This window comes from Athene cunicularia (assembly GCF_003259725.1).
Source record: "Athene cunicularia isolate RWA chromosome 28 unlocalized genomic scaffold, athCun1 chr28_part2, whole genome shotgun sequence".
NCBI lineage: Eukaryota > Metazoa > Chordata > Aves > Strigiformes > Strigidae > Athene > Athene cunicularia.
In genome coordinates, this window is record NW_020799140.1 from 120,114 (window position 1) to 135,505 (window position 15,392).

Sequence of the window (15,392 nt, forward strand, 5' to 3'; positions counted from 1 at the left end):
GACCCTCACGGTCCCTGGTGCCTGCAGCTCAGCTTTGCTTCTGCTCTTCATTGCAGCCTGGAGTGGGATTGAGGAAGGGGCCAGCGGCTGCAAAGAGGAGCTGGAGCCGGGCTGCACCCCCGGACGCCGGTCAGGGGCTGCCACGCCAGCCGGCTGGTGCGGTCGCCCTCCCTCGTGTGCGTTGGCGGGTGGTCACCATGGAGGAGATGGTGATCTGGGAGCAGCACACGGTGACACTGAGCAAGGTGAGCAGGGCCCAAGGTGGCCGCAGGAGGGGATGGGGTCTGTGGGCCGGCTCTGCCTGACCCCTCTCTGCCCGTCCTTGCCAGGACCCTCAACGGGGATTTGGCTTCGCTGTCTCCGGAGGCCGGGACCGTCCCAACAGGATTACCGGGGACACAGCGGTGGTTGTTTCGGATGTGGTGCCTGGGGGACCGGCGGTGGGCCGGCTGCAGTGAGTGTGTGGGGACACGGGGTGCTTGCTGTCAGCGGGGACAGGGAGGACAGCAAATCACTTCTGCTAGGACAGGGCCAGCGCTGCTGCCACCCTGCCTGGATGGGATGGGGTCCCCCTAGGGCAACAAGGTGCCCTCGCCACCCTGCCAGCTCCCACTGCTGGGGACTGCACCGGGGGCAAAGCCACGGCTGCATTTTCCCTCACAGGAGGAAGGATCACATCGTGATGGTGAACGGCCTTTCCATGGATAATGTCTTGTCCTCCTTCGCCATCCAGACACTTAAAACCTGTGGCAAGATCGCCAACATCGTGAGTGTGCCCTGCAGCAAGATGGGGGCTGGCGTCATGCACCAGACTGCGCTGTGCCTGTCCCCATCCTGGCTCCCTTGTCCCACACACTCCAGGGTTTCTGTCTGCGGCTTAGAAATTGCTGTAGAAGTATCTCCTGGCAGAGACAACTGCACCCCCCATCCTCTTGTTCTCACTTTCCACCTGCAGACACTGAAAAGACCAAAGAAAGTCCACCTCCCTGCGAGCAAGAGCAGCGCTGGGTCCCCCACTGTGCCCCGACACTGTGGCTTGGATGAGGACAGCGGGTTGTGTGGTGCGGATCCAGCCCTGCACCACTCCCGGGATGACCTGGACCACAGCCAGGGCTATGACGGGGACTCATCCAGCGAGAGAAGCTCTGGCCACCACCAGGATGACCGCCGCCACCCCAAGCCGGTGTCCCGGAGCCAGAGGCGAAGCCAGCACAGCAGCCACTGGAGGCAGAGCCCTGGCAGTGGCTCAGATCGGAGGGGCTACAGCCGGCACCGCTCTGCCAATGGCTTCAGCCCCGCAGGGGACACCAACGGGCTGGTCCTGGTGTCGGGCTTCAAGCGGCTGCCATGCCGGGATGTGCCGATGAAGCCCATCACATCAGTCCTGGTGAAGCAGAAGCAGAATGAAGGTGAGGCCCCCCACTCCCTCTGTCCCTGGGTCTTGTCACCTGATTTGTGACTCTGCGTTCCCCTGGGGAGGAGGCAGTGGCAGGGTGGCTGCCAGGGTCTGGCACGCAGCGAGGGAGCAGTGGGTGCTGGGCGCACCGGACCTGCCTGGCCTCAGCCTGGGGATGCAGAACTCGGCTTTGGGGCTTGCTGGTGCTCCACGGGCGCTGGGGTGGGCTTGTGGGGGTGGTGGCGAGGGGGCACCTTGAGGGGGTCCTGCATCTGCCTGGCTGTGGCACTGTCATGGGCTCTCTCTGCGGCAGAGTATGGCCTGAAGCTGGGAAGTCGGCTCTTCATCAAGCACATAGTGGAGAGCGGGCTGGCAGCCAAGGCCAGCTCCTTGCAGGAGGGAGACCTCATCCTGAAGGTATGGGGGCCCACGGGGAACACAGCGCTGGCTGGGGTTCTCATCTCCCCCTCTCCAGATGGCTCTTTCCTGGCTAGTGTCACCGCAGGGGACAAGCCAAGAGTGTGCTTCTCTTGGCTGCGTGCGAAGGTGCCTGCACCCTGCCCCAGCTCCCCGGCCGTCACCAGGGACCCCGCGTGGGCTCTCGGGGACCTGCTGGCTGGTTGAGGCAGCGCCGCAGCGTTCAGCCAGGGGTGGTGGCTTGTCCCGCTGCCCCAGTGGAGTCATGTCTGCTCCACTGTCCCCACAGGACATGGTTCCTGGCCACTGTTGCGTGTCCCCGCTGGGGAGCAGTTGTCCAAGGAGCTCAGGTGCTCAGGCTATGTCAAGTGAAACGTTGCTTAAAGTATTTGGGGAGGAGGAAGGAGAGGGAGGGAGACAATTCATTTGCACATGTGGGCCAGGCAGGCCCGTGGCTACTGGGAAGTGGGGCCAAAACAGCTATGGGGCAAACAGGAGGGATTTCATCCCAGCAACCTGATGGGAAAGCTGATGCACCTCGGGGAGATCACAGCACCATGGTCTGCCTGGGGCCTGCTTCCCTGGCACCAGTCCAGCGTGTGGAAGGACAGCATGAGGCCAAGGTCAAAGTAAAACTGAATTTTGGGCATCTGAGCATGTCTCTGCAGCTCCTGCTTCTGTGCAGGACCCCCTGAAGCTAAAGGTGGGAGTTAATTAGCCGCTGTGCAGGATGAGGTTCCACTGGGAGGCAGCCAGGAACGGGGATGCAGCCCAGGATAGTTGAAGCCCTGGGAGCTGGGGCCGGGCTGGAGGGGCTGGGAAGGGACTGGGGAGGCAGCAGTCGGAGCATCCCATTCAAGCGGGGCTTTCCTGGTGGCGGCTTTCCCAGGAGCGAATGCCCTGAGGCCGCCTGCTCTGCCCCCTCCAGATCAATGGGGTGGCCAGCGAGGACATGTCCCTGGCTGACACCCAGCAGCTCATCGAGCGGACAGAGGGGACCCTGACCCTACTCATCCTCCGGGACCACCGGCAGTTCCTGGTCAACATCCCTGATGTAGAGGACAGCCAGAGCGACAGCTCCCGGATGGATGGTGAGGGCACACAGTGACGGGGCCGGGGGCCAAACACCAGCATAAGGACTGGACATTCACTCGTGCATCTTCCCTCCTGTTGCTGCAGATATCTCCGACATTGAGTCTGAACTGTCCCATCCGTCATCCCTTGAGACCCCCCTGCAACCTCCAGCTGCTACCGGGATGAATTCACCACCGTAAGCCCCGCTCTGGGCCCATGAGCCACACTTTCCCCCGTCAGACTCCCCAGTGTTCTCTGCCTGTCTGGAGGGGCTGGTTCTCCTCCACCCAGGAGCTGGTTCACCCTGGAGGTGGAACTGCCTTTTAGCCCTCAGCTTGCTCCGCTGTCCCCGCTGCCCACTCAGTGCTACCGGCCTGTGCTTGTCCAGCACCTGCCTCCGTGACCGCCTAAATCCTGCCCCAACTTTGTTCCAGGGAGAGGAGACGTTCGAACAGGGACCCTGCAGCCGACATGGTTGTTGATGGTGCTCAGGGCCCGGGTGAGTGAGCTCAGATCAGGCTGGGGGAGTGAAGGGCACTGAGTGGGCTCCAGCCTCCTCCACGTTCCCCCTGGCAGAGCCGTGCCAGGTCTTGCTGTGCCTTGTTGGCCCCACCAGCGGCGCAGCCACTGCTGCCTCCTGGACCCACCTTCCTTCCTGCAGACCTGCTGGGAGCTGTGGAGGGGGATGGCTGCCACAGCCCCCACGCTAGCCCAGCTGCCCGAGCTGCCCACAAGGACAGGTACGTCTGTCAGAGCTGGTGGGGAACGGCCGGGGGAGATGGGGAGCTGCTGCTCTCAGTGGTTGGGGTCCCAGGGCTGGTGACCCCCTGTGCTGTCTCCAGGATGCCACTGCTGGGCTGACCGCAGCTTCCCCTGGGGCAGGTACAGCTCCGACTCCAGGGTCGTGCACTTTGTGAAGGGCAAGAGCGTCGGGCTGCGGCTGGCCGGCGGGAATGACGTGGGCATCTTCGTGTCGAGCGTGCAAGAGGGGAGCCCCGCCGACAGCCAGGGCGTCCAGGAAGGGGACCAGATCCTGCAGGTACTTGGGGCTGGGAGTGGCTCGGGACGCTGCTGCACCCAGCCTGGCCCATCCCTCCCGGGTCTGATACCTGCCCAGGGTTTGCATTTCTCTTGCTGGGCATCATTTTGGGTCAGTGCTGGTGCCTGTGGCCTGGCTCTGTCGGGCTGGCTCTGCAGCACGGCCCAGGGGGACGGTCCTGTCTCCAGCACTGTGCTAACACCCAGCAGGTCCAGGCACCACCTCAGCTGGCCCAGAAGCCCTCCCCAGTGTTACTGGGGGTTGTGGCTGGCACTTGGGTGACAGGGACCACCCTGCCCTGGGCACTGCTGTCCATGGGGTCCCTGCGGATACCCACCCCCTCTGTCCCACCAGTGGGGCCGTGGCTGAGTGTTTTCCACGGCAGGTGAATGACACCAGTTTCCAGAACCTGACCCGTGAGGAGGCCGTGGAGTATCTCATGAGCCTGCCACTGGGAGAGGATATCACGCTGTGGACCCAGAGCAAGCAGGACAGTGAGTGACGACCGGATGCATCCTGGGCTTGTGCCTCTCCATCCTCTGTCTCTTCTCAGCAAGCATCAGAGCTGCTGGAGTTGCCATGGTCCTTTCTGGCCCCGCAGGGTGGTTCTATTTCCCTGCACCCTCCTCCTCCTCCAGAAAGGTGATGGGAGGGGATCAGACCATCCCAGCCCCATTTGTGCCTCAGCATCCTGGAGCACAGAGGCACGATGGCTTAGCCTGGAGAGCCCAGTGTGTGCTGGGGGTCGGGTCCTGCTGTCGCCAGCATGCCTGAGAGAGCCATGGGAGGAACAGGTGTCCCCAGCACCCTCCTTAGCAGCAAGGACTCCTGTGGAGGCTCCTGGCCAGTCTAGCTCCTTCCCAGATCCCTCTAGCACCTTCCTCTCCAGCATCTTCCTTCTCAGCCACCTCTTCCCCTGATGGTTCCTCTCACCCTGGGCTCCAGTTTACAGGAAGATGATCTCATCCAACGTGGGTGACTCGTTCTACATCCGGACACACTTTGACTTTGAGAAGGACACACCGTCGGGGCTCAGCTTCACCCGTGGGGATGTCTTCCACGTGCTGGACACCATGTACCGGGGCAGGCTGGGGAGCTGGCTGGCTGCACGCATGGGCAGGGACCTGCAGGAGAAGGAGAAGGGCATCATCCCCAACCAGAGCAGGTAGGGATGGAGCCAGGAATGGCCCCAAGGTGATCAGATCCACAGAATCCCAGAATCATCTTAGTTGGAAAGGACCTTGGAGATCCTCCAGTCCAACCATGACCCCCACCCTGACCGTTCCCAGCTCCCCCAGACCCCTCAGCGCTGGCTCAGCCCGACTCTTCAACCCCCCCAGGGATGGGGACTCCCCCCGTGCCCTGGGCAGCCCATTCCAACGCCCAACAGCCCCTTCTGCACAGAAATCCTTCCTCAGAGCCAGCCTGACCCTGGGGACAGGAGCGGTGGGCCCACTAAGGATCAGGGCAAGGGGTGGTGGGGCAGCAGTGGGAAGCATGAGCCAGTGAAATCCTTCTCAGGGGTGGTGGGGCGGTTGATACTTCGGTTGTCCAAGGTCCTGGAGGGAAGAGGCCACCACAGCCTCATCTTGGCTGCACCACTGAATGGGAACGCTGGTGTCTGTCCTGCTCCTCAGAGCCGTAAGAGGCAAAGCCAGGTGTAAATCCAGAGACTCCGGGTTCTGAACATTTTCTCTTCCCAGGGCCGAACAGATCGCCAGCCTGGAGTCGGTGCTGAAAGCCACGTCTGGTGTCAACCCCTCCGGGGCACGGGCTGAGTTCTGGAAGCTGCGGGGCCTGCGGGGGGCCAAGAAGATGCTGCGAAAGAGCCGGGAGGACCTGTGTGCCCTCACAAAGCAGGGCCGCTACCCGCCGTACGAGAGGGTGGTCCTGAAGGAAGGTGGGCACCAGAGCTGTGTCCCCATCGCCTTGACCCACCCCGCTGTGGGTGCTGGTGGGCTCCGCTCTCCTGGAGGGGTGGGGTGAGTCCCAGGCCCACGGGCACCTCGAGGAGTGGGGCTGGACGCCTGGGTTCTGTGAGCTCTGCCCTCACCTCCAGCCTCCCGGAGCTGATCCGTCTTCTCCTCACAGCCAACTTCAAGCGGCCGGTGGTGATCCTGGGCCCAATTGCAGACGTGGCCATGCAGAAGCTGAGCACGGAGCTGCCCGAGCTGTTTGAGATTGCCCGTAAGTGCCCACCCTGCCAGGGGGAAATTGTATCCAGGAGTTGCTCCCTCAGCGTCCAGGATGTGTGGGAGCTTTTTACCTGCAGCTCTGTCCCGATACTGCCCCACTTCCCCCTCCCCGTGACACCCCAACACCTTCCTGGACTCATTCACCCTCTTCCCATGCATCGTGGTACCAGGCAGGCCCCAGCCATGCCCCTCCCTCGGGGGACACAGCCCTGGGGCCAGGCACAGCCAGACCCAGCCTGGGGCTGCCAGAGATCACAGAATCCCAGAGTCATTCGGGTTGGAAAAGCCCCTCGGGATCACCGAGTCCAACCCTCAGCCCGACTCTACAAAGCTCTCCCCTACCTCACATCCCCCCCAGCTCATCCCCACGGCCCTGAAACCCCCCCAGGGATGGGGACTCCCCCCTCCCCGGGCAGCCTGTTCCACTCTCGGACCACTCTTGCTGGGAAACATTTTCTCTCCTGCCCAGCCTGACCCTCCCCTGGGGCAGTTTCCAGCCGTTCCCTCTTGTCCTGTCCCTGATCCCCTGGGAGCAGAGCCCAGCCCCGGCCTCTCTGCAATGTCCTGTCAGGAGCTGCAGAGAGGGATGAGGGCTCCCCTCAGCCTCCTCCTCCTCACCCTGAGCACCCCCAGCCCCTTCCCTGGCTCCTCACAAGATTTATTCTCCAGCCCCTCCCCAGCCTCATTGCCCTCCTCTGCCCTCGCTCCAGCCCCCCGAGATCTTTCTTGTATTGAATGCCAAATCTCCCCCAGCCCCTCTCACGCCATGTCTCTGTGTCCTGCAGCGAGCGTGCCCCGAGATGGGGCATCGTCCAAGGTCATCAAGTTGGACTCGGTGCGGCAGATCGCAGAAAAGGTGAGAGACCTTTCCCGTGTCCTTGGAGCCAGGTGGGCCAGGGCCTGGCGGGGAGCCCACGGCCGGTGGGGCTGATGGCCGTGCCCTGCCCCAGGACAAGCATGCCTTGTTGGACATCACGCCCTCGGCCGTGGAGCGTCTCAACTACGTGCAGTACTACCCGGTGGTGGTGTTCTGCGAGCCCGAGAGCCGGCAGGGCATCAAGGCCATGCGCCAGTGGCTGGTGCCCGACTCCAGGAAGAGCTCCCGGCGCCTCTATGCCCAGGCCAGCAAGATGAAGAAGTACTGCAGCCACCTTTTCACTGCCACCGTCAGCCTCAGCGGCAGCAGCAACACCTGGTATGAGGCGATCAAGGACATCATCAGGACGCAGCAGAGCCAGCCTGTCTGGACAGCAGTGGAGCAGGTATGGGGCACGGGAGCCTTGCGGCCAGGCTCAGCTGCTGCGGCTGCAGTGGGGCAGGGGCCGGGGCCACACACCCAGCACCCCCACACCAGGGGTCCCAGGTCTCTGTCACCCCCACCCTGCAGGCAGACGTGGCGCTGGAGGACAGTCTGGACCTGCTGAACCCGCCAAGCGCGGCGGCCTCGGGCTACCTGAGCTGCGACAGTCACGCCAACAGCGACTATGACACGGATGGCGAGGCGGGTGCCTACACCGATGGTGAGGCAGAGGAGGTCTGTGACCAGCCTGGGCTGGCCCGCTCCTCCGAGCCAGCACCAGTGGCCCCAAGCAACGTCCTGAGCGGGGAGGTGGGTCCCCCCATACCGGTATGAGGAGCTGGTGGGGCAGTGGGGGGTGGCACAGTGCCTGGCTACGGGGGCTATTTCCTCTCCCCTGTGGCACAGGCAGGGTGACACCTCCAGCTGCTGCAGGTCCAGCTGCACATCCCTGCCCAGCTCTGGGAAAACAGCCCAGCTCCAGGCTGGGGCACAAATCCTGCCCCTACCTCTGACCCCCTCGTCTCTCTGGTCTTTCCCAGGTGACCGAGCAGCAGCGGCAGAGCCGGCGCTACGACAGCATCAGGTACCCTGTGCCCCGGGGCCGGCCAGGTGGGGGGGCTGGGGAAGGGCCTGCGGAGCTCTGGGTGCCAGCTCTGCCTGGCCAGACCCCGCCCAGCAGAGAACTGTCCCTGCCACCCATCCCGACCAGGCGGCAGAGGCAGCACCCCTGCTTCTTACCCCCCAGGGAATACGAGCATGAAGCCGTGAGGAAGAGGTTCACACGGGCCAGGGATGACTCGGACCAGGATGAGGGCTATGAGTGGGGCCCAGCTACAGACGTGTAGTGGCATCGCTGGCCTTCATCCCCCTTGGGCCAGCCCTGCTGCCGCCCCACGCGACAGCCCAGGTAGCGCCATGCAGCACCCCCTGGCCAGGCTGGGCCTAGCCCTGCTGTACCCCTCGCCACTCCGCACCATCGAGTGCCTCCTTCCCCTTTTGGCCATGGCCTCTGCTGCTGGAATAAAAGGGACGTTTTGATCAGGACAGGCTGTTTCCATCTGTGCTGAGGAAACCCCTGGAGCAGGGTGGCCTGGCTGGGCCCCAGGCACCGCCGCAGCCGCGCAGCATCGGTGCGGGGATGAGCCTCAGGGGTGCTGAGGTCTGGCAGCGCAGCAGGCCCAGGGCACAGCCCCTCGAGCTGAGCCTCCTCTGCTGCAGCCCAACCGGGGTACCCGAAACGCAGCCTCCCATGTTCCCCAAAACTTTTTATTTTTACATCAACCAAGCACACAGGTGAAGTCAGGTCAGCGCTGCCTCGGCCGTAGGGGCCCAGAGCCCCTCTCATGAAAAAACACATCACCAGGGGCTGGTCCCTGAGGCTCCCTGGGGTGTGGGACCGGGCAGGGCTGCATTCCCTTTCGCTGTGCCCAAGGACAGCCCCAAGGGCTGCGACCCCACGCCCCGGCTGTGTGTGCGTGCAGAGCAGGTAAAGGCAGCACCAGGGAGAAGCAGAGGTAGTTTCCCAGCTTGGTGCAACAGATCTAACGTGAATTTGTTTGCACCCCCACCAGGCCCCTGGCAAAGCCAGGGAGGAAGAAGGGGTGCCAAGGGTGCTGCTGTCCTTAAGGCTGAGTCTGGGAGCCCTTGGGGGTGCCAGCCTGCACCCACACAACGCTGGTGTGCAGGGTCAGTGCTGCTCTGGGACTGCGCTTAGGGCGAGCCCCGGAGCTGTGTGCTTCCAGCACCATCCCCACGGCGGGAAAGGCACCATCGGTGAGTGTAAAAGCACTACCTGTGGTCACGGGACGGGATGACCTTTCGTGCAGGGCCCCCTCTCCTGCCAGCCCCAGGCCAAGGCGAAGGGACCGTGAAGCAGCAGGAGAGGCACTGTGCAGGCACTGAGAGGCAGGGAGGGGTGGAATGGACGGGGAGGTGCCCAAACCTCCACCATAGGCCCTGACACTGCTCAAGATGGGTGTCAGGCCCCCAGAGTCTCCCAATGTGTCCTGAGTAAAACCGCAGAGGTGCAGGATTAGGCCCTGCTGGGAACCAGAGGGCCCCGATAAGGGTGCTGGGGCAGAGGCAGAGCTTGTTGTGGCCCCGGGCTCGCTCCTGCCTGGGCCCCAACGGCTCATAGGAAGAGAGGCTGCTCCTGCCCGGTCAGTAAGCGGTACGTGGAGGCTGGCATGGTCTTGATGTGGACCTGGGCAGAAACACACAGATCAGGTGGGAGAGGCCAAAACCCTGGGCCCGGCCCGCTCCGTGTGTGGGAACAGCCGCCCTGCAGCACGGGGGCCCTGAGCAGCCCCCGGCGCCGGCCCCGCTCACCTCGCTGACCGCCTGCGTGAGGATCTGGATGATCTTCTCGTGGGGCGTTGCCACCACGCTCTGCCCGTTGATCTCGATGATGCGGTGCCCCACGCGGATGCCGCCTCTCTCTGCGATGCCCCCGCGCATCAGGCTGCAGATCTGGGAGAAGGGAGCTGGTGAGAACAGAGCTGTGACCACAGCCCGGGGTGACGCGCAGCCACCACGCCAAACCCTCGGATCCATGCAGGCTCTGGGTGGGGACGAGCTCTGGGCTTGGGTGCTGCCTCCTCCAGCCAGCCCACGGGCGTGCAGCGAGGGCAAGGATGTCCCTTTGCCTGTGCTGAGCTGCAGGGCAGGGGCAGGCCGCAGGCTTTTGTTCCCCCAACCCGCCCATCGAACCCTCGTGCTCCCTGCGAGCCCGGGCTGCACAGCCAGAGCTTCTCCCCGCACACCCGTGGGGCAACAGCATCTCCGATACTATCGGGAACATCGGTCAGTGTGTGACACGACATGACTGTGCCACCCCCGCCACCGCCCGCCCAACCCACCAACTCCCACTGCTCCTGGAAATGCTCCTCTGCCTCCCAACACAGCCCAGAGCAGGGAGCAGCTGGGCATGGAGGACAGCAGCAAAGGTCACTAAGGTCACACCAAGAAAGCCGGGAAGAAACCACCACCCTGAGAGCAAACGGCTAAGGAGCAGATCTAAGTGCCAGTGCTGCAGGAGAACAAATCCTGAGTGACTGGAGGAGCTGGGAGCGTTCAGTGTGAGGAGGAGGAGGCTGAGGGGAGCCCTCATCCCTCTCTGCAGCTCCTGACAGGACATTGCAGAGAGGCCGGGGCTGGGCTCTGCTCCCAGGGGATCAGGGACAGGACAAGAGGGAACGGCTGGAAACTGCCCCAGGGGAGGGTCAGGCTGGGCAGGAGGAGAAAATGTTTCCCAGACAGAGTGGTCCGAGAGTGGAACAGGCTGCCCGGGGAGGGGGGAGTCCCCATCCCTGGGGGGGTTTCAGGGCCGTGGGGATGAGCTGGGGGGGATGTGAGCTAGGGGAGAACTTTATGTAGAGTTGGGCTGAGGGTTGGACTCGGTGACCCCGAGGGGCTTTTCCAACCCGAATGGCTCGGGGATTCTGAGGAGCCTTTTGCTGTGGCACAGCAGCGCCCTGTGAAGCCTCAGCCCTGGCAGGCACGGGGAGCGCTGCAGCTCTGTGCTCGTGCACGCGGACGCATCCAGAGCCGTGCGTCCCTCTGGCAGACGGGCAGCTGGAGCCCTTGGCTGACCCTGGCCTGGCTCCACTCCCGTCCCCGTGCACTCACCACACCGTTCTCAACACAGAAGCCCAGCTGATACTTGGAGTCGGGGCGCCGGATGACAGCTGTGGTGACAGGGGGACAGTGCACGATGTTCAGCGTCACCTCTGTCTGGTGTTTCAGCTCCTGGGAGGTGGGATGGGGCTTTGTCAGACTTTGGTTGAGAGGGGCGATGCAGCTGTGTGGCCATGGGAGGGCTGAGGACTGGGAGGATCCAGTCCAAGAAGTCCCACTCTGCCCCTGAGGCCACACTGTCCTTGCTTTCTGCTCCCTCCTGCCCCAGAGGGTATAAAATGCAACAGGTTCCCTCCAGAACAGGCACCTGCCTCCTCGCCCACCCTCCTCCTCGGGTAGGGCACCCTGCCCCAGCAGGTTCAGTCCCCAGCTGTCTCTGCTCTGTCACATCCCTTCCTCCCAGGCACTCAGAGCATGGCCTGTCACAGCTCAGGGGATGGGTACAGCCCCCCACATTCCTGCCCCCTCTGCCCCACAGCCTCCTGTCACCCCTCCGGCCCACGCCAGGAGCACCGGGGGGGCACACCCCGGCATTACAGACGCTCCCAGACACCTTCAAGCCAGTCCCTGTCTCTGCCAGGGTGGGGGCAGGAGGCCGCCCCCCACGCAGCTGCAGCTCACCCTGATGATGCTCTGGCAGGTGGCGAGGGGCAGCCCCACCAGGCTCGTCCCGTTGACGCACATGAGGCGGTCTCCGATGCTCAGCTCGCCCGAGCGCTCCGCAGGGGCCCCGTGCATCAGGTTGGCGATGACCACCGTGGGCAGGATGGAGCCCCAGCCCGACTCCACGATGGCGATGCCCAGGATCTCCCCCTTCTGCTTCCGGATGCAGACCTGGGCAGTGGCACACAGGGGTTACAGTCACCAGAGTCATGTGGCGCCCCAGCACAGGTGTCCTGAGCTCACAGCCAGCTGGGATGGGGCTCAAGAAGCCGTGGAGGGGACCACAGAGGTGTCAGTGGGTACCCCACACTGTCCCCACTCCTTCACAGCAGCTCTTACATCCTTGCAGTTCTCCTGCCGGGAGAAGTGGGTCAGCTCTGTGTTGTATTGCTCCTGGTCCTCGAGGGCACGGCTGTACTGGCGAGGGCTCAGCTCGCTTGGGTCAATGCTGTTGGCCTCCAGGAAGTGCTGGTAGGCCACACCGAACGCCTGCCCGATGGCCTGAGCAATGATCTGGGCCTGGGGAAAGAGAGGGGTCGTTTGTGTCCACAGCTCAGGGCCAACAGTCTCATGACCAAACAGGAGCCAAGAGCTCCCAGCACCCTACAGCGCCCAGCACAGGCACCACCCTGGCTCCTTCCCTGCCTGCCTGGGCCCCTTTACGGTGCCAATCCTCCCCCAAATCCTCCCCGGGCTGCTCTGTGTTGCAGAGGTGCTCAGGGTGGGCTCCTTCCCCCTTTAGGTGCTTATCAGGAGCCCCCAGCACAGAGAGTGGGACCGGGCCCGGGACACCAGCACTGCCCCCCCGCTCCCAAGAGACTCGTGTGTCGCCTCACGTCAGCCGAGTGGAAGACGTGGCAGATCATCTTGTAGAGCCTCTTTTCCTCCGCCACCTCCGACCGCCGAGGCAGCTTCCGGCGCGCCATGAGCACCACGAGGGAGCCGATGTCGGCGATGTAGGAGATGGTCTGGAGCGAGTGATCCATCATGGCCTCCTGGCAAGGGGGATGCAGGCAGAGAAGTTCAGCCCTCCCCAGCACGGTGGACCCCAGAGGCAGCCTGCAAGCCAGCCAGGCACGGCCACCAGCACGAGGGGTTTGGGTTCAAACACCACGGTACGGATGCAGCTCAAGCACCTCTGACATGCTGGGCAGAAACCACGCCTACACTGAAAGGTGCAACCAGCTCCTTCAATCCTGCGTGTCTCTGGGTGCTGCTGGGGGACAAGACAGCTATTCCCTCTTACTATAAAGCAGAAAGTAATCCTGAGGCAAAGAGCTACTGAAATGTCAGTCTAGGTTCCCTGGAGCTTGGTCTGGGAACCCAGCAGCTCCCGGGAGGTGCAGTTTGCACGAGAGGCCTCATGCAGCCACGCAGAGAGCTGAGGGACATGACACATCTGTGTGGGATGGCTGCAGTGACACGTCTCTTCCCAGATGGGTGTACTCACCCACAGGCCATCCCTGGGCTCAACCCCACTGGCGTGGGCACAACGCAGATCCCAAGGCCAAACAGGAAGGTTTCAGCAGCCCCAGAGCCATGCGGGTGCTCCTGTTCCCCACTCACCTGCGTGTCGGCCGTGAGCACCTTTATCCTCTGTGTGGAGACAAACAGATCCACGTCCGTCATGGGCTGGGACTCCCCCTCCGGTGCCTGCAGAACAAAGGGACCAGGGGAGGTCACTGCTGCTGCCAGGACTCCTCTGGGTCCCTGCCCCACGGCCGGGAGGTCCCCCTGAGCGCTGCACCGTGCCCTTGAGGGGCCAGGCTGGTGGCAGTCGTGCCCCCCTACCCTCCTGCACCTTGATCCTGTCCACAGCCTCCTGGGCCTGGGCCATGCGGACGCTGGTCGGGGGGTTCCTCTCTGAGACCAGCTGCGTGGAGCCCAGGTACTTTGCCCCAAAAATCACACCGTCCAGCAGATCCTCTGGGTCGCAAGGGCCTGGAACTGAGGCATTGCGAATAACTAAGCAGGGGCTGGTCCCCCCACCTCTGAGAACTGGGGGTACCAGCTCCTACTGCCCGTTAGCTGCGTTCTTAAACATGGCAAAGCAGGTCAGCGCATGGGAGACAGGGTCTGGCATCAGTGTGGGACCAACTCTGACCCCAGGGCTGCTTCCCCCTTCCCTCAGGCGCACCCTGGCATCCCCCTCTCCCAAGCCTGAGCTTTCCCCCTCCCCGACCCCTGAAGCATCAGGGCAAGCTGGGATGGAACAAGCCACTTAGAGTCTGCAGCCATGTTCCCACCGTGCGTGGGTGCAAAGCCGGGTGCTCCCTCCCCAGCTGGGACCACTGGCCCCCCAGCATTCGGGGTCAGAGGAGGAGGTGGTGGGTCAGGACTCCTGGGTGGTTTTGCTGCTTGAGCACAGAAGCAACTCACCCTCTTTGAAGGCCGGACAGGAGGATGGGGGTTCCCTCTTCTGCAAAGCAACGAGAGAGCAGGTGAGGCTCTGGTTGGGATCCCAGGGATTCACGCCCTGCCGCACAGCCAGGCTGCCCCGGGGGCACCAGGACAGTGAGGGGCACAGCATCCCGAGGCATGGGGAGCGGGGAGTGCAGGGTCCTGGGGCTGGGAGGAGCAGGTCCTGCGGCTGGGGAACTGTTCCAACCCACCAGCCTCTTCCCCAGAGCACAGATCAACCAGCCATGCAAGCATCCCCCTGCCTTCAAGGCAGCAGGAGCCAAAGCCAGTACTGAGCGTCTCATCTGGGCACCCCAGCAGCATGAGGCCGCGTGAGACCTGGGGAAAAGACATCCCTGGCTCCCCTCTGTCCCCACCCAAGACTTCACGAGGGAGCCGAGCCAAGGGGCACGTCCCGGCTCACTGCCGCACCGCCGCAGCCCCTGCGCGATGCACTCACGGTCACAGCGCCTTGGGCTGGCTGCTCTGCCTCGGGGGCCGGAGCAGGAGGCAGGGCCACCCAGGCGGGCTCCGGGGAACCATCCCGATTGCCCTCACAGGCAGAGTCGACCTCGCAGAGCCCCTCTCCGTAATACCAGCCGCCAGAAGGTCCTTCCTCTGAGCTCTCCGGCCTCCCCAGCCCTTCAGGCTTCTCCACAGTGGCCAGTTCCTCCCGAGCCTGCAGCATCTCCAGGTTGGTTCCAGCCAGGACTTCGGAGCGGGCCAAGGGTGTCTCGGTGCTGGCTTCAGGCAGCCCCCCCTCATAGCACAGGAGGCTCAGCAAGTCCTCGCGGTCAGCCTCGGCAAAGAGCAGGCCGTGGCAGGGCCGGGAGCAGGCTGAGTGCTGGGCGCAGCAGGGCTGCGTCTCCAGGCCCCGGCCCATGGCCACATGCAGCGGGCAGGGCCGGCACTTGCCCTGGCACTCCCGGGAGCTCCGCCGGCTCTGCTCACCTGCCAGACGGGCTGTGCCAGCGCTCGAGGAGGGCAGTGGGCCCCGCTCTGAGGTGGGCGAGCGGTCGCAGAGGTTGGGGTCGAGGGTCTCGAGCTGGGCCAGCAGGCCCTGGATCTCCGAGGGCTCCTCCTCTGCATCCTCGGCCCATTTGGTCCCAGCTGGGCGCGTGCTGGTCTCGGGGGCCTCGTCCAGCTCCATACCCGTCAGGTCGCCGCTGCTGGGGGCTCGGGGGTGTCCTGCGTCCCGAGGGGTGCTCCTGGCGCCGGGCTTCCAGCCGGCAGAGCCCTGCGGCCCCGCGGTCGCTGCCTCCTCTTCCATCT

At 64.0% G+C, this 15,392-nt stretch overlaps 2 protein-coding genes across 2 annotated transcripts in view; one reads left to right on the forward strand and one right to left on the reverse strand.

Annotated features, from left to right (window-relative positions):
* TJP3 (tight junction protein 3) overlaps positions 1 to 8,455 on the forward strand; it is a 12,177-nt gene extending 3,722 nt beyond the window's left edge. Inside the window, exons 3-21 of the mRNA XM_026865118.1 lie at positions 57 to 245; positions 330 to 454; positions 664 to 766; positions 956 to 1,409; positions 1,710 to 1,813; positions 2,742 to 2,904; positions 2,993 to 3,083; positions 3,322 to 3,386; positions 3,549 to 3,627; positions 3,770 to 3,926; positions 4,312 to 4,420; positions 4,872 to 5,091; positions 5,630 to 5,826; positions 6,018 to 6,113; positions 6,907 to 6,977; positions 7,072 to 7,383; positions 7,509 to 7,730; positions 7,961 to 8,004; positions 8,167 to 8,455. Coding sequence (XP_026720919.1) covers positions 57 to 245; positions 330 to 454; positions 664 to 766; positions 956 to 1,409; positions 1,710 to 1,813; positions 2,742 to 2,904; positions 2,993 to 3,083; positions 3,322 to 3,386; positions 3,549 to 3,627; positions 3,770 to 3,926; positions 4,312 to 4,420; positions 4,872 to 5,091; positions 5,630 to 5,826; positions 6,018 to 6,113; positions 6,907 to 6,977; positions 7,072 to 7,383; positions 7,509 to 7,730; positions 7,961 to 8,004; positions 8,167 to 8,266 — 2,901 coding nt within the window. The 3' untranslated portion in view covers positions 8,267 to 8,455. The remainder of the gene's footprint in view (positions 1 to 56; positions 246 to 329; positions 455 to 663; positions 767 to 955; positions 1,410 to 1,709; positions 1,814 to 2,741; positions 2,905 to 2,992; positions 3,084 to 3,321; positions 3,387 to 3,548; positions 3,628 to 3,769; positions 3,927 to 4,311; positions 4,421 to 4,871; positions 5,092 to 5,629; positions 5,827 to 6,017; positions 6,114 to 6,906; positions 6,978 to 7,071; positions 7,384 to 7,508; positions 7,731 to 7,960; positions 8,005 to 8,166) is intronic.
* Positions 8,456 to 8,681: 226 nt separating this feature from the next.
* On the reverse strand, positions 8,682 to 15,386 carry APBA3 (amyloid beta precursor protein binding family A member 3). The gene is made up of 10 exons (XM_026865119.1): positions 14,581 to 15,386; positions 14,100 to 14,139; positions 13,522 to 13,667; positions 13,287 to 13,373; positions 12,557 to 12,715; positions 12,060 to 12,239; positions 11,679 to 11,891; positions 11,049 to 11,168; positions 9,750 to 9,890; positions 8,682 to 9,624 (listed from the first exon to the last, which is right to left on the reverse strand). The coding sequence occupies exons 1-10, from the start codon at positions 15,268 to 15,270 to the stop codon at positions 9,553 to 9,555; spliced, it is 1,848 nt and encodes a 615-aa protein (XP_026720920.1). The 5' UTR covers positions 15,271 to 15,386; the 3' UTR covers positions 8,682 to 9,552.
* Positions 15,387 to 15,392: the final 6 nt, after the last annotated feature.

Bases quoted from the DNA above. Each gene is read 5' to 3' on its own strand.
- APBA3 (XM_026865119.1), bottom strand. From the start codon at position 15,270: ATGGAGCTGGACGAGGCCCCCGAGACCAGCACGCGCCCAGCTGGGACC. The intron at 13,668-14,099 runs GTGAGTTGCTTC...GCAATGCCTCAG, and splicing joins CTGTCCGGCCTTCAAAGAGG to TTCCAGGCCCTTGCGACCCA. The intron at 9,891-11,048 runs GTGAGTGCACGG...CCCTTCTCCCAG, and splicing joins TCTGTGTTGAGAACGGTGTG to ATCTGCAGCCTGATGCGCGG.